The sequence below is a fragment of the Anopheles funestus genome, chromosome 2RL, assembly GCF_943734845.2.
Source record: "Anopheles funestus chromosome 2RL, idAnoFuneDA-416_04, whole genome shotgun sequence".
In the NCBI taxonomy this organism is placed as follows: Eukaryota; Metazoa; Arthropoda; class Insecta; order Diptera; family Culicidae; genus Anopheles; species Anopheles funestus.
Window position 1 is genome coordinate 59,367,422 of NC_064598.1, and position 22,417 is coordinate 59,389,838.

The 22,417-nt window shown below is 41.9% G+C and overlaps 1 protein-coding gene across 5 annotated transcripts in view; it reads left to right on the forward strand.

The window, feature by feature from the left end:
* The first annotated feature begins 288 nt into the window (after window positions 1-288).
* The window catches only part of LOC125761582 (uncharacterized), a 76,000-nt gene continuing 53,871 nt past the window's right edge, over window positions 289-22,417 (forward strand). Inside the window, exons 1-2 of one of the 5 annotated variants that reach the window (XM_049422820.1) lie at window positions 289-408; window positions 1,238-1,694. In XM_049422820.1, coding sequence (XP_049278777.1) covers window positions 1,552-1,694 — 143 coding nt within the window. In that variant the 5' untranslated portion in view covers window positions 289-408; window positions 1,238-1,551. Of the gene's footprint in view, window positions 782-1,195; window positions 1,695-22,417 lie in introns of all 5 variants that reach the window. The other 4 variants (XM_049422822.1, XM_049422819.1, XM_049422818.1 and 1 more) reach the window with 4 other exon arrangements.

Consider the following 22,417-nt stretch of genomic DNA (forward strand, 5'->3'; position numbering starts at 1 on the left):
AACCAAAAACCACTATTTTACTGTTGCAAAGCGTTGATTCTATCCGAAAATTCAAACCATGTGAAACCCCTCTACGCACACTGCCGCGCGCAGAAAAAATCAACAGTGTGTGCGTGGATATGTGCGAGAGAGGGCGAGCGATAGAAAGAGAGGATTTTCCTAGGCAATTGTACACGTTATATATGCACCCGGCATACGCGAGCTGGTCGGAAACGTGTAAAAACACCGTCTTATATTATTTACCGGCGCTGCGTTAGTATGTGTCTGAGCAAATATCGAAGCGTTCGACTCAGCTGTTTCCCGCCACCTAGAATTCCCAGAAATCGACGGAGAGCCATCAAAGCGTGTTGTGCGTTCGGTTCGCTCGCTCAGGGGACGCTTGTTCGTTCGTTCGTGCTTGTTTTTCTGGTGAGCCTGTTTGTTTCGCGCATTCTACGTTCGATCGACGGAGCATAGGAAGTGGTTTCGATGGCGTTTCTTCGATGAAATTGCCCGATGATACGGAAGCAGTGCCGGAGAGTGAATTAACTGCGAATTAGTGATTCGGATACTAACCAGATAGTGAGCAATGTTATCACTGCTTCAGAAGTAAGACGAATGTAACTGTAGACGCAAAGTATTTGTCCGTTTGGAAGCCACCACATCGGGCTAAACAAGCGGGTAAAGCGCAATATCCAGATTCGTGGAAAGGATTATATGTTAAACTGTGTATGATAATGGTGTGCATTTTGTATCACTAGATTCGTGGAAAAGATTATAAGTTAAACTGTGCATGAAAATGGTATGTATTTTGTACCAGTAAGTAGCAAGCCGTGGCAGCCAAAAGTTGTTCTTCAGTGTCGTTTTCACTATCAAACCAAACAGAAGCCGATTAATATTGTAATCATCGATGTACCTACGGCTGGAATTGTCAACCCAGTGTGAAGAAAGGATTTGTTAGCTACTGTGATTAGTAGTTCTTCCATTGAAAACGACGACAGTATGGTGTCAGGAGTGCACTGTCAAGAAACATCTCATTTGTGATTTTTGTACTTAGTAGACCATGGTGCACAAAAGAATAAATTTGCGTGTGTGTAAATTTGAGCGAGTGTAAGTGTGATTAGTTCAGCTGATTTGTTTTGATTCCCTTCGCCCGTAGTGAAAGGAATGGGATGCAAATCAGCAACTAATCGATACGTAAATAAAAATTTCACAGGAATTGGAATTAATGTATTTGATTATGTGTACATTTTTCTAGAAAACGAATATAATTTATCATCATTTGCGAGTGGTATAAACGCGCGTGATTGAATATTTACCTGGAAATTTGTGTGACCGTGTGTATAAGTGTGTGTGTGTCGCAGGAAAGGAAGCGAGCCAACGGGTTCTGTGTTTGATTTGGTGTTGGAATAAGAGCGAAAAGGAAAATAATTCCGCCGTGTTAACACTGCAAAACAATAGTTTCGCGCCTGTGCCCTCGTGTGGGAAGGGCATGTTACTCGCGTGTGGTGCGTGCAGAAAGTGAAGCGGTGCAACCGTCTATGTGTTGTGTTTGCGAATATCGCACCACGGATGATGTCGTTGGTGGACGTTTGGAACAGAAACGAAGAATCTCCAACGAAGAGTGATTACCATAAGCAAACTCACTACACCCCATTGCACCATATGCAACTAGACACGATGCAGGATATCATATGTGAGGACGATACAGTGAGGTGAGTTTTACTCGTCAAAGCAAGCTTCTTAGCCATAGCATTTTTCATCAGCCTACAAGCACCGACAGCGAATTTCAGAAGGAAAAATTGTAACCCACCGAAAATCGATATTTTCTTTGCATGATTCACACGGATACATTCGTTTTGTGGTGTTTGTGGTCTAGCAGCACGTACAAAGCCATATCAGCGCACACACATGTACACGCAAGCGCCTATGTATGTTCTGCCGAACTGTACAAATATGGTCCAATGTATATTGGCGTGGTTACCCTAGCTTCTTGATGTACGAAAAATAATAGCACTCGGGCATAAGAGCTTAAGTGGAAATAATTCTTTTTGTTAACTACGCGAAACTTTTTTTTCTCAATTTTTTTAAAAAGGAAAAAAAAAACATTGAAAAAGCCCATCACACTTGGTGAAGCATCCTTTCACAGCAAAACTTTGCCTACTGCGATACGTGGGATGACGCGCGAAGGCGTCGTCTACTGTAAAAGGTGCGTGAACGCGGACGCTTGACTTGGCGGTGTTTGCTGGTAAAATGTATTATTTTTGTATGTATGTGTGTGTGTGGGTGTAAACATTTAAAAGGGAAAAGGTGTTTTCTCCTTCAATGACTGAGGATGATGATCGGCTCAGCTGTATTTGAATGGTACACAGGTTTATTCTCTGCTTAACATAACACACAGAAGAGAGAATGCAGGAAAGAGAGAGAGAGAGGTAAAGCATGATGAACTTACGTGGAATACTGCGTCATACAGCTATATACTATGCTTGTAATCAAATTTAGGAGCATGGGAAAACAGTTTCAACATGATGCATGTGTATTGGAAAGCAATGCACGACAGACCGATTTAATGAGAAATGTTTTTTTTGTCGCTCCCTCTTGGAACTGCCTATTCCAGGGAAATTCCACATTGCAAAGGTATTGGTCAACGTGAAATTTCCATCAGCGTTTGTCCAGGGGTATATAGAACAGAGCGGTATGATAAAAACCTTGCCTCTCTTTCTCGCATTTAAAGCATTTGCAGGGTTTGTATCGTAGCTTCTCCTGCCCACTGGTATTATCCTCGACCAGAGCAGAGTATGATGCGTGGCTTGCATGAAACGATTAAAAGGGAGCGTCGAATGGTAGAGAAAAAAAATGCTGCAACTCAAGCGTAAAAGATGGTGCGAGAGCATTATTCATCCACCTGAGTGGATGAAAAGAACACGAAAAGAACGATTTCTCCCTTGCACAAGCTTCCCCCTTGGGTGTACAGATGTGTGTTTTTATGTTGCAACGCATTCTCATTTTACTCCTGTTTCGTCTGTCCCGTTTCCCTCCCGTTTTCGTTTGTCGTCATCCTTATTTTGTTAGCGTGGTTGTTATTCTCGCCGCTAGGGGAACGGGACGCATTTTTTACGCCGATTTTCCAGTCAAAACATAGGGATGCCATACGCTGTATATATGCACGCTACGATGCTAAGGCTGATCATTTTATTTGCACCAGTATTGGTGTATCCTGTGGGAAGCGTCGACTCAGAGCGTACCTACTGTAGCATTGACAGGAACACGATTACTTTCGATTGTGTGCGGTTACCAAAGCGACCAAGCGAGGAGCAAAAGAACACTGAAATACATACATTTCTCCTAGACACACAATAATACCATATGAAAGTGTATTTGTGTGTGTGTGTGTGTGTTTGATGGTTAAACATACCTTCTAGAGACGCGCTGTATGTGCATCGTGTAGGAAGCGTGTTCTATGATCAGATGTTACCAGAACCATATGTTAGTGTAATGTAATGTACTACTTTTTGCACACCTTATTTGTTTTGCTTCTATAGTTTTTTCCCCTTTCATGTGCTAGCCTGCTGTGTGTATCATATGTAATCTTTTTCTAATTTGATTATGTTTCCACTGCAAAAGTGGATTCGTTGTTAGGTTTTTTCAAAGTCCTATTAAATTAAAACTTTCGTTAACTAACACAAAGTAAAACCGAACCTGACAGGCTTAATAACAGCGGCATAGCGCATTAATGAGGGTGGAATGTTGGGTCAGATTTGGCGCGCGCTTATCATATCTCGCTGAGTTCCCGATTGCGCTAAGTTAGGAGTTGCGCACCGATTGCATAACCCCATTTTACGCGATTGCACATCATCATCTGATTTGCACGCATGCAGTATTGAATGGAAAGAAAATGAAGCAGGAAAGCCGAAAGAAAGAGTGTTTTGTGTAGTATTGCAAGTGTTTCCGAGAGCGCAACTTGCTTGCTTGTTTCCTCCTGACGCATTCACCAGCTGTACGGAGCGTATCTCTTTCCGATTTGTTGTTTCCCTTTCTCTAACGCACATATTTTGGTAGATCTTGCCCACCCTTCAACAACAGCTGTACATTGAGCCCAGGCTCGCGGGGTGTGTTTTGTGTTGTTTTATTGCCTTTTGGTGAATGCGATGCGTCCCCCGCCGCTTCACAGCGCCTGCAAAGCCTCTGCCGTTTCGGGTACCCTCACGAGCCACAAATACAATCACTCACTGAGTGTTACCGTCCGTACACCGCCACACACACCGCGCACCGAACAGTGACGACGGCGACGTTGTTTTGGTAACGAAATTACGCAGTAATTTTTATACCATTTTCTTCTCTCTTTTTGTCGACGTGTGCTTCGTTCGCGTTCTTTGCTGCAAGTTGAGAGAGAGAGAGAGAGAAAAAAAATGCAAGAAAGGGAAATGAAATACTTGAGAACGGGAGAGAGAGAGAGAGAGAGAGGGCGAAAGATACTAGAATCGCAAAGAACAGTAGGCGATGGAAGGCAACCCTACAAAAACGTTAGGTTATTTTTTTACAATATCGACATACCCAATATGATAATCAAGCTGCTATTATTAAAATAGAAGTAAAATTCAATTTTATGGTATTTTTCATCACGTTTATTTACCATAACGTTGGAATAGATTTTGTATTGTAAAAAGCAAATTCAATTAAGTACATCAAATTGTCTTCTTCATCTTACTTTTATCTACATTTTAAATGAAGAGTGACACGATACATATAAGATAAGGAATAAAGTGTATGAAGGAAAATAATATTTTATGCGTACGATTTGTGGCAGTCAGCTGTTGAGCTATATTTTGAACGCGCACAGCTGGGTGTATAGGGATGTGTTTGTGCCTTTGAATGCATCAGTGTGTATGGCGCCCCTCTGCTGCTGATCGGTCGGCTGACTAAACCTCGAACATCGGAACTAATAACAAACCTTCACAGCTGTTCTTGCTGATTCCGAGCCAACTCAATCTCGGAGCACATTAGCTTTTTTTCCTGTAATTTATTACATTTTTACTTGTGTCGAAAATGGTACTTATTTGATGTAGGAGTGTCTTGTTTGGTGGAAATATGTTAAAAATAGTTGTTTGTATGGCGCGTGTGGGAATGAAAAGTATCAACAAAAAACAATAGGCGGATTCTGTATATTTTTGCTAGATGCTTTGAACGATAATGAACGCTAATAAATATATGAAATCGATAAAAACGTTTGCAGAGTTTATATCTATTTGTGTTAAAAGCCGGTGCACATATGAATTAAACTTCAATACACAAATACACATTTTGTACACTTTTGGGTTGTGTAGAACCCTAGCTCTCTCTCCCTCTCTCCCTCTCTAGAAGCAAAAGGGACCATGAGCGGTATTGTTGGGTCGCAGTAAAAACGCTTGAAAGGAAACGGAAGGCAAGAAAGTCAACAACTAGCTTCTTTCTTTTCGTCTTTCTGTTTTCTTTACTATGCGGTCGGCTGGCCCTTGTTACATCACAAAACAATTTTTATGTTCGTTCTAATGTAATTATAGAAGTGTACCTTTTGTATCGTAAAAGGCTTTTGCTTTCTATTGCTTGTGGAAAAGAAAAGTGACGCAAATGTTTATTATGCATTACAAATGCAACGTGCATTTGTTTAATGTTGTTTAGAAAATGTACTCTTCCTCTTTTCGTAGCAATAAAATTGTTTGAATTTACACGAGTGACATTACTTTATTATTCCTTGGAAGCATTGTACAATTGTGGTAATAATAATAAAACATTTTTTTAATGCTTGACAGTAGTACTCGTAGCAAACATATTATACAATGATGCAAAACAACACGCGGTGCTCAAGAGAAATGAACAAATTAAAAAAACAAAATGTTAAGCCTGACGGTGTATGAGAGTGCGGGAAAATAAGTGCTTTAAACTATTGATGTTTGTCGGTGTGTTAGTATGGTTGTGTTTATGGTTCCCTTGCCTTTGCTATAACAAACAGTGTGCATGTGGTACGACGCACAGTGGTACGGAAAGGTTTGTTTTGTCAGCTGTTTTGTTAGCCAGCGACACAAGTGCGTGTGTTGAGCGTTCTTTTAAATGGGTATCCTAAGACAGAGGAATTTAAAGTAGGACAACATTTTTTGTAGGTAAACTCGGTTGTTATTGCTGTGAGAGAAAAAAAACTCATTGTTCTGAAATGCTTGCCAAGATACTTTAGATTCAATGGACTAAAATTGTGCTCAATATTTGTTGTTCAGTTTTTTTTGTTTAAAATTTTTATAAATTTACGAATTAAATTTCGATCGTATCAGCGCATTTTTTGAATTAGTGGGGGAGAAAAAAGACGACGTGCCTCACATATGCGCGCGACTGGTTGGTATGCGATTTTCGCAGTCGCTCATTTGGACCGTTCAAAGGTTCATGTGTCTTTCATTTGCGCACAGAAAAAATAAAACAGCTGACCTGGAAGCGCGCGGGTTTCGTCGCCAGATATCACCAAACGAACTACCACTTCCAAACGACCGTACTAAAGTCCGTGTGTGCTGATTGATGTATTGCGTTTGAAAGTATCTCTGCTGCAAGGGGCGGGGGATGATGATTCCATGCAATCATATGGAAGTTCTCATTATCATGAGTCAGATTTTTCTATCGCACTTACTGCGCGGCGGGAGAAAACGCGAAACCGGCTGCCCTGCTTGCTGTTGCAAGCGCATCCAAGGGGGGGGGGGGGGAATCACATGCCGGGCTTTGGTGTTCGACACAGAGTGGCAAACTCAACCGTGGACTGGGGAAGGAGAAACAAGACACACGGTGGCAGTAATTACAGTCGCTAAAAATAGCCATGCCCCTATCTTCATTCAGTAGAATCGCTTACTCTACTACTGCCTAGCATCACCACTGCCACCACCACCACCACCATTGCGACGTATTCGCGCGCGCATCCGCTAGCGTTTTTTGTTGTTGTTCTTGTTGTTCGTATCCGGACATTTCCGCCATCCGCTAATAGGCCGGCGCCCTGGAAGGAAGCGGGCGGCACACAGCGTGACGTTATGGTTCTCTCATTTTACGTTCCCAGCAGCTGCGGATGTGTGTGAATGTTTACAACAGCTTGGCACAAATAATGGTTAGGATCATTGAAGGGTGGAGACGGTAAGTAATTTGCCATCAGAGGGTTGAAGGGAGGGAGAATGCATCACATGGTTCCGCTCGCAACGAGAATTGATAGTATAGTTGATTCTTTCTTCAGCAAAATAAATCTTAGCTTCAACTTTCACTTGTATGTTCCATCGTTTCTGTTATCATTACGGTTGGTACGTCGCGCAAATCGTGTAGTTATGATTAAAAAAGCACAATGAGGAGCTTCCTTATCAGTTAGGGAGCAAAAGTAAACCCCTAGCCCCTAGTAAGGGAAGTGCCAGAAGTTGTAGAAGCGAAAAAAATCGATCATTTCTGTCAAGTGATCGCAATGAGACACACCAATGATAAGCGGATTTGTTGAGCAATTGAGTGACACACCACAAAGTCGTCCGCGGAACACACGTTTACAATGTTTCGACATAATGCAGTTTGGAAAATGGTTCCTATATGTGTGTGGTTTAGAATTATGACTCAACCTCTGATGATCCGGGTGCAATTGGCTTGAAGATCGCGTTGGACGACTGCCAACGTTAACCGTTGTATGTGAGGTGTTGTGTGGGGGTGGACGTTTCAGAACAGATGACGTGTACAAAGTTTCACTTGTTGTGTATCCATGGCGGCAAAATAGTTTGTTTTTGGGTTTCGCTGTGTAATGATGCATGCGAAAGGAGCAGCAACGCCGCGTTGCTGTATCCGTGCTGCAATGTTTACCAGCTAAGCAGAATGTTTGCTCTACCTTCCTGCGGGAAATGCGAACTAACCGCCGCATAGAAAACTTTATTAGTTTCCCCAGCTCAACTGGTCGCAGCTGGTTTATAGTTTCGTTGAAATGATCGTAAATCATGGCCACGGCAGCGCGTCATTTGTTATCGTACCGTTCAAAAGTGGCTTAGTAACCGGTACGGTTTTGTTTTTCGTACTCGAAAGTCGAAAGATTCCTGTTACAATGTATGCAGTCATTTAGAAATCATTACATCAGCAATGATAATTTGGTAATTGAACTTTATTTTTTAACCCTGGGGCTTTATGCTTCCAATTAAATAATTGTAACATATCTACCACTTATTTATGCAACAAGAATGTTTCAGAAAACAGTGTCAGAAATTCGATATTCTATTACCGATAAGCACATAATTCATCCGAATGACCCATTCCCCGGTGTGTGCACCTGCAAAGCATATAATTGTTTTCCTTCGCTCTCACTCTACCGACTGTTGTTTGTCTCTGTCCGTCGCTAGTGCTGATTGTACGCGCTCTGTTACCCCGCGGCACGTTACAATGCATGTGCCTGTGTTGTGTTGCTGCTTTGGTCGATCCGCGCCAAGATTGTGGAGAACGATCGTTCTGACGACCTTCGCGGATATCTCGCTTGCTTTTGCAAACTGATCGTGCCGGTTGTGCGATGATTACGGATCGGTGGCTAATGATGATGATGGCGCCCCGATATTAGATAGAGAAGGCAATGTTAGCTAAGGCGCCGTTAAGCGTCATTTTTTTGTTTTTGTTTTGGTATGTAATCTGGCCACCACAATCTTTGAGCGCGGGAAAAAACAGATTCTCGAGGGTGGTTTTTTAATTCCCCGTGCGAGAAGCATTACTAATGTAGAGATTTTTACAATGAAAAAACATGAAAGTTTTAATATGTTTGTTGATTGTATCCGTGATTATTTCATGCCTTTCTTTTAGACGTTTATAGAATTGTTATTTTTGGACGATTAAAACATTTCTTTCTCTCCTATGAAGAAATGAATAAATAATTTTACATGATTTTCGAGCGCACACATTACAAACATTATAAATGTTTTACTGTTTTCAAAGCATCAATCAATCTTTATGTTTTCTGGCCGGCAGTATTGATTGTTCCCGGATGATGCCAACACAATTTGTGACGTCGCAGGCCAATATCGAGCCTGTTTTGTGCTTCAACTGCATCAAGTGCATGTGGTCCCATATTGTGACATTTTCTCCCTTCATCCTTCACCCTTCTGCTGTGGCGGTAGCGGTGCTGTTGTGATATTGTTCAGCTGAAGCTCAATCCCCACGGAACCGGGTTGTCCTTGCGTGCGTCATTTTCATTTAGCGTCGTAATTTGCCACAGCTTCGGGAGGAGCGTTTTGCGACGAGCCGCAGAAAGAGTTATTGGCGCCAAAGGGTTTTTTTGTCGAATGGGAAGCAGTGGTTTATTGACGTTGTGTGTTGTGTGCAATGTTTATCCATTCCATTGGCGACGGTTGCATGACGCGGACGAGGTTATAGCGATAAAGAGTAAGCAAGTGAGAGAGAGAGAGAAACAAAAACCACGTTAACGTCGAAAATGCGGTTTTACGATAGACGTACTCTCATACACATCAAAGAGAACACATACAAAAAAAAAACACAGACGCCGGTACAACTTCACTCATAACGTGTGCTACGTGGTGGTACGTGTACGTATGAATGGTTCATGCCATGCGTTTGAACTGCCTTTTGAACTTGCCTTGTCTGAAACGCGATTCAGCTACGATCGATACTATGGCACTCATAAGGGGTAGAATGTGGAAGGACCGGGAGTAGTATATTAGAGTAATATCGATTGGATACGAGCTCCTTTTTTACAGGTGTGTACATGCACATCTACTTACATTAGATGTAAGTAGATATGTGGTATTGAGACGAACGAATTTTTTAAGTAACTTTTTTTGATAAGCTTGTGCTTTGGATTCACCCAACGACAAGTGATGGGACGCCTTTTAACCAACGAAATTTTAATTATGTGCCACGTTTGCTGTATGCGTGCTATGGTCGCCAGCGACTTTGTACATTTGTGCTAGCAGTCGTATTATGACACTCTGCCGTAACTTGTGATGGTTTTATACGTAAAAGCTGTACGATGGAAATAATAGTTTTTACTTCAATCCGAATAAGTGGTATGTTAGTGTGTTTGTAATTAAAAGTTGGGATTTGCTCCTACGGAACTTATTTCGTTCCCTTACCCAATGCTAGTATTTGTGGATAAAAGTCTCTTTTACCGATATTTAGAATACATTTGTAAACTTTTCACCTTTAACACTTGAATTACAAATCATTTCAGGCGATTTTTAATACTGGTTACTTTATCAACAAATTTAAAAAAATGAATTCTTTGGCATGAAATATAGGGTTATGCAAATTAATGAGATTAAAATTAAGCACCAGCAGTGAACAATCACCAGTAATTATTAAAAAATCGCCCATGCGGAATTTCCTAATAGCCGCATAGATTTTTCTAATCGTGCATGGGATTTTGAACCAAGTTTCTCCAAGGATTACTTATACATATTTGCGCATAGCGTTTGTTAGCAGCCTGTGTACGCCGTACGATAGCACACAAAGTATCTGTGTCATGTTGTCGTGCTGCGTTATCTGTGCTACTACGTTGTATTCTCGGGAAGCGGATGATAAGAAGCTATTTTTTTTGTACAGTGGTAATATTCGCCTACCGGGGCCTGTAAAAAGAAGGTGCGATCAAAAAAGCCTCCTCTACCTGTGCTACACCACAGCTGAAGAGTCTGACGCGACGACCCCCTGTAAGAGTCAGGTGTGCACGTGAGATGATAGGAAAGGCGGCGCCTTTTAGCGTCATTATATTGTGCGCACACGCGCTGGAACGAAAGAGAACCTCTCTTTTTCTCTCGCTCTGGCGTATATCTAAACCAGTCGTCGGCTTTTGGCGCGGTTACATCGGGCATTCGTGGTAACCTGCCGGGCCGAAACAACCTGACTGATTGTGTGTGTGTGTGTGTGTTGGTTACCGGTGCCTGGGCGTCATCATCTGGTCGGGAAGAAGATGGAATTAGAAACACGTGCTCGTAACATGTGTTTTGCTGGGGCAGGATGGAGAGGGAACCGGTACCGTAGCTTCAATGATTGGGTTATTGTGGCCACTCGACTGTACACAGCACCGGGTTTAGGTTTTATCTGTATTACGAAGCTTACTGTAGGTAATGTCGCAAAGTTTACAGTTCACACAAAGTGTACCAAACGGAAGAAATGTGGCTCGGCATAAAATATGCAAAAAGGGTGGGACAATTTTTGAGGAATAAAACCAATAGAGAAAGAAATAAAACCGTGGATTGTATTAGTAAGATTGAAAAAAAAAATGCGCACAAAACCTCGTGGTACAACTTTTTAGCGCACTTCGCCAGCCAGTGTGGCGTGGTTAAAGGTCGACGTTCATCGTTTTGGCTGAATAATTTATTCCGTCATTTGATGTTCGCTGCAAAAGCATATCATACCCTGTGGCCGGTTTGTTACAGAAGTGTATAATTTAGCCGCAACTCATGGAGGGAGGCAGGCGCGAAAATGTAATCGCGTCGCGACATCGAAACGATTCGTTTGACCGAGACCATCGTCGTCCGAACAGCTGGCATGCCGTGCTGAACGTAATTTCTATGTCGATGTCCTCACCCAGGGTCAATCGAATTGTGTGAAGTTTTGACTAAAAATTATCATTATAAAGAAAGCACGTTCCTTACTGTTGTGATTGATCGAACCGCCTAAAGCGCAAGCGGATCTGATTCTACTGCTTAAGTTTCATTAGAAAAGATGCATAATAAAAACATCACTTTATGAGGCACAAGTGATGCAGAGTAGAGAATTTAATTTTCTTAACTGTAGCAATTTAGTTGGCACGACGACACGGCGGTGTTGGCAATTCCTTAGGGTGGGTTTCGGCTTAAGGTGCAGATCTATTTTTGAATTTTTGCACTCACCGTTTCGTAATCTGGCTGCTGCTTTCGTTGTGAGTTCTATAGACGGTAGTGTGCATTTTGCGTGCCGTAAAATTTCACTTTCGTTCGCGAAAGAGATATGTGTAGGTTGAATTTTTGCTACAAATAAAACTCAACCAGCCACAGTAACGTAGAAGCATCACGATGATCGCAACACCGAAAACGAAACCAACCGAGTTAGGCAAAGGTGTGTGATTTTCGCGATTGGTGTTGCAATATCAACTGCTAAAAATTAAAAATACCTAGTTAAAATTTTAATATACATAAAAAATGCACTTTTGGTAGAATAAAACATTAGTGTGTTAGGTAAGTTGATGTTAGGCATAATTTTCGTACTAGCTGGTAATGTTCCAGACATCACACCATGAGTCACGCACTTGATCGAATGTGCGTGGTGTGTGGTGTGTGGACATATTTGTCAATGAATTTCATTTGTCCGTTCTACGGTTTCTCACACCATTTGTTGAACCACCAACACATTTCCAGTACGATCAATAATGTCCATAAATGTGATATTACAAGCTTGTCTTCTTTGGTTTTTAAGCGTTTTCGGTATTCCAGTTTTTTTCCTGCATTGAACAGGTGAGTTCATCACATATGTATGTGTATGACGTGTCAGCTGGATCGATAACTCACACCAGTTTCTTTCTATGAAAATTGATTAATTTTACCAGCTGACAAATATATCATTTACCTGTAAAATGCCTTTGTATTTGATTATTCTTTGCATTAAATGTAAATTAAATTATAAGTGATTTTTTTATTCATAAGCAACGGCCTGGCAGAATTGCTGAATTATAAGAGTTTTGTTGTTTCTAAAAGCAAACTGTCGCTACATACTAATAATGAACACAGTGACAAGAAATGCGTTTTTATTATTATAACCTTATCGTTTAGTTTCTGTACTTGAATGTTATGAAACATTTAAGGAATTGCCTTGTGCTGCCACTGTCTGACACAGGAACGGTAATGCCGCATTTTTTTAGCGAGCGGCTGGTCAGCAAACGGTGCCGACGTTTTGTCGCGACGGTTAAATAATCTGATGCAACCCACACATTGTTTCGGACGTGTGCGAATATGCATACGCCCACCAAAGCAGAAAACGCACGAAGAAGATTAAATCGTCTGGGACGGAAGTTGAGGTTGTGGAGAACCACGGCACGGTGTACCAATGTGCGGTGCTCTGTGGCAGATCGTTAGTATATTTTGTTTCGCTTTTTTTTCTTTCCTTACTTTTGACGGAGCTTCTCGTTACTCAGCGTTACGTTACGTATATTTAGCGTAGTACGAGGCGCCACCTGTCGCGATCCCTTGGGATGTGTGTGTTGTGTGTGTGTGATGGTCCATTCACACGAAGGGAAAATATCAGAACACGATAATAAAAACAAATGTGAAATAGGTTGAGTGGCACGATTGTCGACTGCCGCCGCCGTTACGAAGCAACAGAGCAAATCGTATTTTGAGACATTTTTCAACAAATTAAGCAGAAGAGAGTAAAAATTCAGGTTGCACTAGCTGGTGATGTTTTGAGTCACGAGTCGGCACGATCTGTTCTTCAAAAAAAAAAAACACAAAAATGTAGCCCGTCTTCAATGTTGATGCTGTGAAAAGAGGTGACGGAAACGCCATCCTTTTTGGATACAAAAATAGCCGTAGTCGCGAGCATGGTAAAGTGGTTTGAATACCGTCACATTTGCCTGTAAGTTGTTCTTTTTTTGTTTTGGTTGAATATTGAAAAGTTATGTTGTTGTGTCTAGCGCGCGATGGCGTTTGTGGGAAAACATAGCGCAATTAAACTATGACCGTAATTGCACGTGATGCATGTACTTCCTGCTTTAGCCAAATTGGCTGCTGTTACTTGTTTTGTAAAATGTTTGGTTAGGAATGGCAAATAAAAGTACTGTTTGGCCATACTGTTTGTTGTAAATGGATAATTGATCGCGTGATACACTGATCGCGCTTTGTTTCATTTTACTTTCTCGTACGAACGGCGGTGCACAATGGTCTTGATTGGGTTTCGTATAATTTTTTAATTGGTGGCAATTTCTGTTCATTCATAAATGCGCTCGAAATGTGATATTTGTGTCTGATTGACGTACAATAGGGAATTCGATTTTTAATTTACATTTAGTGTTTGTGTTGCAAGGACAGTGCTTTGGTGATTTATCGGTTTGGAGATTTTAACACGGTAAAATCGGTATAAAATCTCAGCCCGAAACCTACGTAGTAAAGGCCGATTGGTATTCTAGAAAAATAATTCTAGAAAGTCGTTCTTTGACATGCAAGTTAAGTGAGAGAAAGTCTCACGAAATGGACTGGCTGTGTAATTTTGAAAATTTACGGAAGCCAAGGAGAAAGTTGTGGTAGAAATATAGCAAAATGTTGACAAAAGTTAAATATTGCGGTATGATGGTTCGTTAATGCGTAAAAATACATCTTTCTCTGTGCATTTATTATATTTGCACATTATCATGTCATTATTGTTATGATTGGTTTCTTCCTTCGATCAACTTTGCTCGTAGCTTAACTTGTGCGTTCAAAAGATGTTTCCGTCCTTGACCAATTGTCAATGGTGGGTGCAACGTAGAAGTATCGTACTGCGAAAAAAGTTGCTGAAATCAGGGACAGTCCTTGAAAATGAACTGAGATAAAAATATAATCAACTCATCGATTCATGAGCCTTGAGGGAATTGTTTTGCGCACGTTTACTATTTTTAAATTATTTTTAACCGTTGTGGTGTAAATGTGTACTTTTTATCAGACATTGCACATGTCTGTCTGAAGTATAGGAATAGCTTATTGAACGAAAATAAAAAAGGAATAAAACGACCTATGCTTCAGCACTTAATTGGTTTGATGTACTTGTTCTCCTTCTTTACGGTGTCTATGCGTGTTGCTATGTTATCTCGCTCGTGTCAAAGCCAGGTTGATTTAATCCCACATGCTCTATCTTGAAATTTGCAGACTCGGATGATTCTGCTCGCCCTATACATTCCGGTTTTACGGACCATCGTCTGTAAATGCTGTTCCCGAACGAGAACTTCTACTGTGTGCATGTTAACGACGGGCACAAGCAATTCTATCTTTAAACTGATTCAGCCTTGAAGAAGCAAGCAAGCAAGAAGCAAGCATTCCACATTCGCCGGCACATCGCCTTGCTACCGCGACCGATTCGCCCGTGTATCGTGCCCCTTGTTGATATTAGTTCTAAATTTCGCCATGGCCTATTTGTCGAATGCTGGTCCCATTCTTTCACACCTCCCTTTTTGCTGTTTCCGTCATTAATACAGGGGGGAATCTTTCACCAAGAGGAAACTTGTTGAGCTACTCGCACCTCCAATATTGGTGCGGTGCGCTGTTTGTGTTGCCTCCCGAGTGCTTCTTCCTGTGGCAAAATTTAGATTGGCAAATGGCAAGACGGTCTACTTTTGTCACTGCTGGTCTCACTTTCCGTACCGGCATTTCGGGTCGGTATCTGTTCGTCGATTGCATTTCGGCGAAGAGTATGAATCATGTTGCTAAAAGCAAGAAGGAGCACTGCTCGATTTAGTGACGAAACGGAAGTAATCTTTTTGAAATTTTCGCATGATTTTACGATTTTGTGTCTACGCTTTAGTCGTACACAGTAAGCGGCTGAGCGTAGTGAAAGAATGTGATGAATTCTTTCATGCAAAATGCGTGAATGAATAAGTATACTTGCAAAATACGCACAAAATAATTGTTTTCCATTACTCTGTTTGGTATCTTTTGAACTGAGTGTACTAATTGAGTGTGTATTGATGTGTATGGATGTGTAAAAGCTGTTACAACATAAGCTGTAATTTAGTAGTTTGCATTGAAAGACACTTATTATCTTAAAGTTGTTTTTATTTCAATTTAATATTTTTTAATTAATTAATAACAATAACAAAATTAAATTTAAAAATATTAATGACAATATTTAAATTTATTACAAAGCAAATTTAACATGAAGGTAATTGCCAATAGAGACAAACAGGTGCTATAAAGTTACTATATAAACTAAACATACATTCAGGTAACATAATTATAGCCTATAACTATGAAATGCAAATACATAGGTAGACTTGAAAAAGTAGCGACTTGCAGTTCAAGTGAAACACGTCAAATTTTACAAAAAGAAAAGTAGGTACATATGAGAAGTTTTCTTATTTTTCCTGATCAGTGATTTCAAGAATACAATATTATTACAAACTTTACACGCAAAAAAGTAATAAGAGTACAAAAAAGTTCAAAAGAGAATAAGATGTCAATGGAATACAAACAAAAGGGTAGAATATTTTTACTGGACAACTCTCTCTCTTCTTGGCTTTAACGACCTTACAGGTCACGCCGGCCATTTCTGGCTTACTGGACTTATTTTTACCACGTAGCCGGATAGTCAGTCCTTGCTACGAGGGGACGGTCCGGATGGGATTTGAACCCGGTCCGGCCGTGTGGACTGGCGCCGTTTATCACATGCACCACCGGGCCGCCGCAAAGACAACTAAAGAAAATAATAATCCATCCAGGAAATGAAATAAAAAGAATACAATATGAACTAAAAGGATAAGAAAATAAACAAATGTAAATGGAAAGCTACATCGCATCGTTTTAAACCAGAAATTAAAAACTAATATTCTGTAGGCCTATCACCACAAGTGAAAATATCCTGCAAAATGGATAATACAGGTTATAATCGGTTTTGATAAGAGTGTAGAAAAGAACAATTTCAAGATTCAAAAGTTATCTGAATGGGCCATTGATTAACAAATGTACTGAACATTTGCAATTACTGCGCAACACGTCTTTATGTGCTAAAAGTGTAAAATCGTTCCGTAATGTAGCAGATGCAGTATGACAATTAACCTGACAGTAGCAGACACACATGCACACACGACCGGGTATTCGTCAGTGGACTGCTAAACGCAAAAGTCAAAATGCTAGCCAGGCAGAACGCGCACACACGGATGGTGTAAATGGCGGGTAAGGGACGCGCGCGCATCTACTGCCGGTGTAAAAGTAGGTCATCAACACGCGCAAACGCACATAAGTGTTCATATATGTGTATATAACAATGCACGTACATACACATTTATTGCATAGTGATGCGGCTCCCCGAAATGCAGACTGCAGCGATACATATATTTAGTCTGTGCTGTGACTCGCTCACCCGCACTTGCCGCGCTGCTGCGAAGGAGATGCGTGACGTGGGTGAGTGGGAGAGAATGGGAGGAAACGAGAGCGTAAAAATTGCATGTCTGCTTTCAACTGGCCGACCAACCATCCAACAAACCATCCAAACTAGCTAGCCAGCCAATCGACCCGGCTGATCTGTCTGCACTAGTGCGGGGCCCGTAGCCTTTATCTCGCCCCCAACCGTGTGGATTGTGTGGGCAGACAGATCCTGGTGCGGAGGCAGCGGGGAATTGCTGGTGGTTAAAGGGGAACGAGTCTGCTGCACTTCGTAAAATGCATTTCGTTGCGGGCATGCGCATGGCGAACGCGACTGCAAATGGAGACGATAAAACAGAGACAAAATACACTCGCACGTACGAGTGTGTTGCAGCTGTGCGGCACTGCTTTCGTACTTACTCCCGTTTTACGACGATACTCCGATGATTGTGTCTGGGGGGTTTTTTAGGGTTGAGGTTACCTTCGCCTTTTGCTGCAACGGACGTACTTGGGTTGGGGAGTATAATGTTTTGTGGGGCTGTCGTAGCTCAACGGTGAAGATCAGCGGTTGGTTGCCGCCACAGTCTGCCTTAATGGAGCACTCTGCCGCATCGTTCATCCCCGTTGGCGCTAGGCGGTTGGTCAGCATTTTGAGTGTATCCTGAACACCACCATCATCACCAGCTTTCTTGCATGTGTGTGCGAGCGAAAGGAGAAATATAATCATCGGTCAAACGAAACGGAACCTATGCAATGGCGTACTATCACCGTCTTCGGATCGTCTTACCATCGTCGTTTGTTGTCTGTCGACTGTCCGACGCTGCCTGTCTGTCTATCCATCCATCCGTCCGTCTCGTAGATTTGAGTATGGGTGATAGGTGGCAGGGTAGGTGGTGATAAGGGGATGAGGGGGAAACATGGTTGCATTAACATTTTACTCATTGCAAGAAATGACCTATCTAAAGGGGGCGCTTATTTTTGCCACACCAGGAATGCATATACGCTTGCGGTGGTGGCTATTAAAACTTTTGATTTGCTGCTTTTCCTTATTCTATTCCTAATACTGCACCTAGTAAAAGTGTAATTAACTCGATCGCCATATAGTATTTTACACAGTTTTATATGTTTTTACTATGAGGGTTTTTTTTTAATTTTCCACAAAAGTAAGTGAAATATATCAACCGACCCGGGGCAAGATGACATCAAACCACGTCTGAAGCAACTAATCAGTACAAGTTTCGTTGCGCTGTCCAAGAACGTCGTGTGTATGCTTACTTCTTCGCCCACGGTACTAAAAGAGGGTCCTGCAAGCTCAAAGGGAGTTTCACTATCTTTTTGCAGCGTTCGTTCCGGTTAGTGGGCTTCAATGCGCTCCCGGCACGACGAATGGATCACCTTGAGTCGTGAACGATGAGGATGGTAAGAGACGCACGGCAAAAGGCTCTACGTCTCGTTTGTGGCGGGGCGACATGCAGCAAATGAATGATGAAGTGTACGTCGGGTGTTTGTGTGGGTTGTGTGATGTGCATTGTGATGCACCTTTTACTCGGCGGACGACGACACCCTTGGTCCGGGTTCTGGTTCGGGTTTGCTTGAAGCGAATAAAAAAAAGGGGATCGACCGCCCTCCTCCGGTAAAGGGTTAAAGGAAATGATTATCTGGTTTGGTCGTTGTTGCCTTTATTTGAGGCAAATGGCAAGGGTGTAGGGCCTTGGCAGGCGTATTATAAACTGGTGCAAAACTTTCTGGAGCATATCGTCTGGTCGAGTGGACTTTTTTGTTTTCGTTTCGTTTGCCACCCACTGTAGCATCTCTGCCCTTTTTTCGCTACTGCTGTCTTACTAGCCCAGAGAACTTTTCTTGACGTTGGCAATAAATGATGATGTGTCGTAGGATCACCTAGCATTTGTTCTGTGAAAGACCTTATGAAATATCGTCTGGTATATTACCCTAGTGCGATACTTTTGATATCAAACATATGGGAAACTTGAATATTATTTCTAAAAATATATTGTAACTAAAATGATATCCTTCGAATTTGTGACTAAACTCATATCCTTCGAAACTGGCATAATATTAAAATATAAAGCATTTTCTTCAACTTGTTTTTTAATGCATAATGTTTATACCTTTATAGACGAGCTGATAATACCACGTTAAAACAATCTTATGTACGAAGAGCATGAAATGTTAAAATGTGAATAATCGACTATGAAGGTCAACACGTATTGAGCGTCCTTTTGCATCGGCTCTTTAAACCCTAGTGGCGGACCCTAGTCGTCTTATGCTGGCTACACATATATTCTTCGCCGTGACGCGCTGTTGGTTGATCGTGGTTGATTCGAATTTTCCGTTTTTCGCCCCCTTGTACATACTGCTAGTCAATCTTTGCCTTTCGTTCATTTTCTTGTTTTCATAATAGTGGTTATCCTTGGGTGTGTAATGTGATGTTTTTTTCTGGCTGTAATTCGGAGGGAATACTGCATAAAGTTTTTCAGCCATTTGGCTTCGTCCAACTTTCGCCTCGTTGTTTAGCGAGGCGACTATTTGGGACATTGAGTCTACTTTCCCACGATGGTGGTGGATTATTTGGGAGGCACTAAAAATAACCACTGGAACGACTACTGCCTTTAGGCCGCGATTCACGAAGTTGCAAAAGACATTGGAACAATACAAAATAATACAAAAGAAAAGAAAAGAAGATGCGTGTAGGATAGCGTGCCCTATATCGTACTTACTTAGGTTGGTATCTTACCGTTGCCAGCTTGTTTCGTAATGAAAGAGAAACCAGAAAACCGACATAGGTATACTAAAAAAGAGTTTCAGTGAAAAAGGAGTAGGGTAGCGAGGTCCTTGTATTTTTGATAAAAGCTGTGTACAAGTTTGTGCAATGATTGTTTCATAAGACCAAATATAGTGTAGGCGTTCATATGTTTGGAATATGGAAAATGTTTTCATACTTGTATTTTGAGTGAAAAAATGATTGAAAAACATTCACGCTTGTACTTTACGTGATGATCTGACTACTATCATACACTTCTCAAAGTCCAGATGGGATTTGATACGAATTCTATCATGTGAAGACCGACTTCGTTGTCACTTTACCATCTGGACACTTCGTACACTGACTGGTTATTTGTACAGCATATCCGACAATTTTCATTACTGCAGGTGGATATCACACACTTAGTCAATGATTGACTAAGCTCTTATTCTTCAGTAGAATGTCTGTTTAACGATAACATTTCTTCAAACATTCTGTTAAATAAATTCAATAGCTTCGTAATTCATACAAACGATATGTGAGCTTTTCTTTTTTAAATCAAAACCACATGCATCAAAACGATGATTCAAAATCGGAAACTTGTAGAGCATGTGACTCATTTGTGATGGCAGCTGTGGACGCACATTCACACACGCAGATGATTTCAGCTGAATTTGGAATTCCGGTGAAAAATGGCCATGAATTCGGCGAACTGTCTCGATCAGCAAATCTCAATCAAAAAAGACGCACCTAATTTAATAAAGTCCTGCTACATGAGGAGCAAAGTAAGCAAATCATACGCATACATCGTGAATATGTGTTTTTTTTCGCTGAAACTAACCGCTTCGCGAGCTCCCCAGAACTCTGTTGGGTGGGGTGTTGGGTCGGGGTTGGAATGGCGGATGAAAGGTTGTGGTGCGGCATACCATCCATGCTGAACACACGCGGAATGAGACTAACATGAGTATTGTCGGGGCACATGGACGGTCGGACGATACGCGTTACTTGTTGGCGCGCAATATCTCGTTCCACCCGTTTCATGCTGCGCATCCACTCTCATGTGGGAGAGCTACACGCCTGGTTCGCGTCACACTTCTCGCTGCTGGTCTCTCTCACCTTGAACCTTTCTGCCGGGGGTGAACGTTGGCGCGCACGGTCAAATCAGCCGATTTTTGCGCATAACACAGCTGTCTGTCGTCCGCCCGTGTGCCGGTGGTTCCGTTTGCGCCCCGCAAATTGTACTACGGGGTGATGAGATTGTGCGTGTTTGATTGAAGTTGTAGCATAGCGAAGAATGAGAGAACGAAACAAAGACACAGCGTGCGAGAGAGCAAAATAATCATTCTCAACGTTACTGTGGACCGAAGCAGGAGAAACCTTCGGAAATGGCACCGGGTAGTGAACAACCTCGTATAAATCTTGCGTGTGTGCATGTCTGTTGGTGTGTGGAGCTAGAAACGTTTTTCCATTCTCCATCTCATGCCCCCCTTCCCTCCCCCCATTTCCCAAGTGTAGTTGGCTAGCCGACTGGGGGGTCAAACGCATTTATTTCTTTCGCGAAGAGACGCGCATACCCTTGATGTGAGACGGCCATTTAAATCCACCCTTACCATATGAAGTGTGGGGAAGGAAAGAGATAATGTACGAAAGAGAATACTTTTAAATGGCACGCACACAAGCGGGCAATGCTGTAGACACATAGTACCATGAGCCAGCCAGAACCGGATCCTCCTCACCTCCTCTACCACTGCTTCACGCTCATCGTCTTGCCTTCTTGCTATACGCACATGTTCTGTTGGGGGGTTTATGCGACGATCATCTGCGCGACGATCATCGTGCACCCCGATCGAGGAAGCAGCGCAGAGCCAGAAAAAAAGAGCAGTCCACCACACACAACACCTTACCAATACGTGACTGGCGCGTAACAGTGTGTATCGCACGTTTGGTGGCGCTCAAACATAAATTCTTGCTAGCGCTAGTTTTGAGCTGCGTGAGAGAGAGGGAGAGAAAGAGAGAGAGGGAGCCATCAGAACCGAATTAGATGGAATAATTCGCGAAATTCCTTCCGTCAGTCGTGTTTCACTTCATGCGGCACCATCCGACATCAAGGCGATTTTTTTATTATTGTCTTCTTGTCGAAAAAAACATGTTTCGTGTGTATGTGTGTAGTGGTTTCAAAATTTTGGATGTTCCTCCACCTCACACCGCTGGTTTCGCGATTTGTGACCCCCCTTGTGTATGCTGTGTGCCTGGTTGTATCCGCGACGTTATCGCCAAAGTTCGCAATAATGTAGGCTAACCTTGAGACGCGGTGCGCACGATTCACATGGTTTTTGCGTTTCATCCAATGGTTTAGCTAAGGCGGCACACGGCAGACACACTTACATACGAAAATTTTTTATGCCCACACTGTGCCTATGTGCAATTTTTTTGTAGTTTTATTTGGACAATTCTCACTCTAGATATAGTTTCAATCGCCCTTGTTTTTCGGGACAGTTACTTCCTGATTCTGGCATTTGATTCTCTCGTGTTTGCACCGCATCCATTTACAACACGGGTTTGTTTTATTTATTTTGTGTATTAGTACATAATATTTTACTTATTTGAAAATTACTACTAAATATAA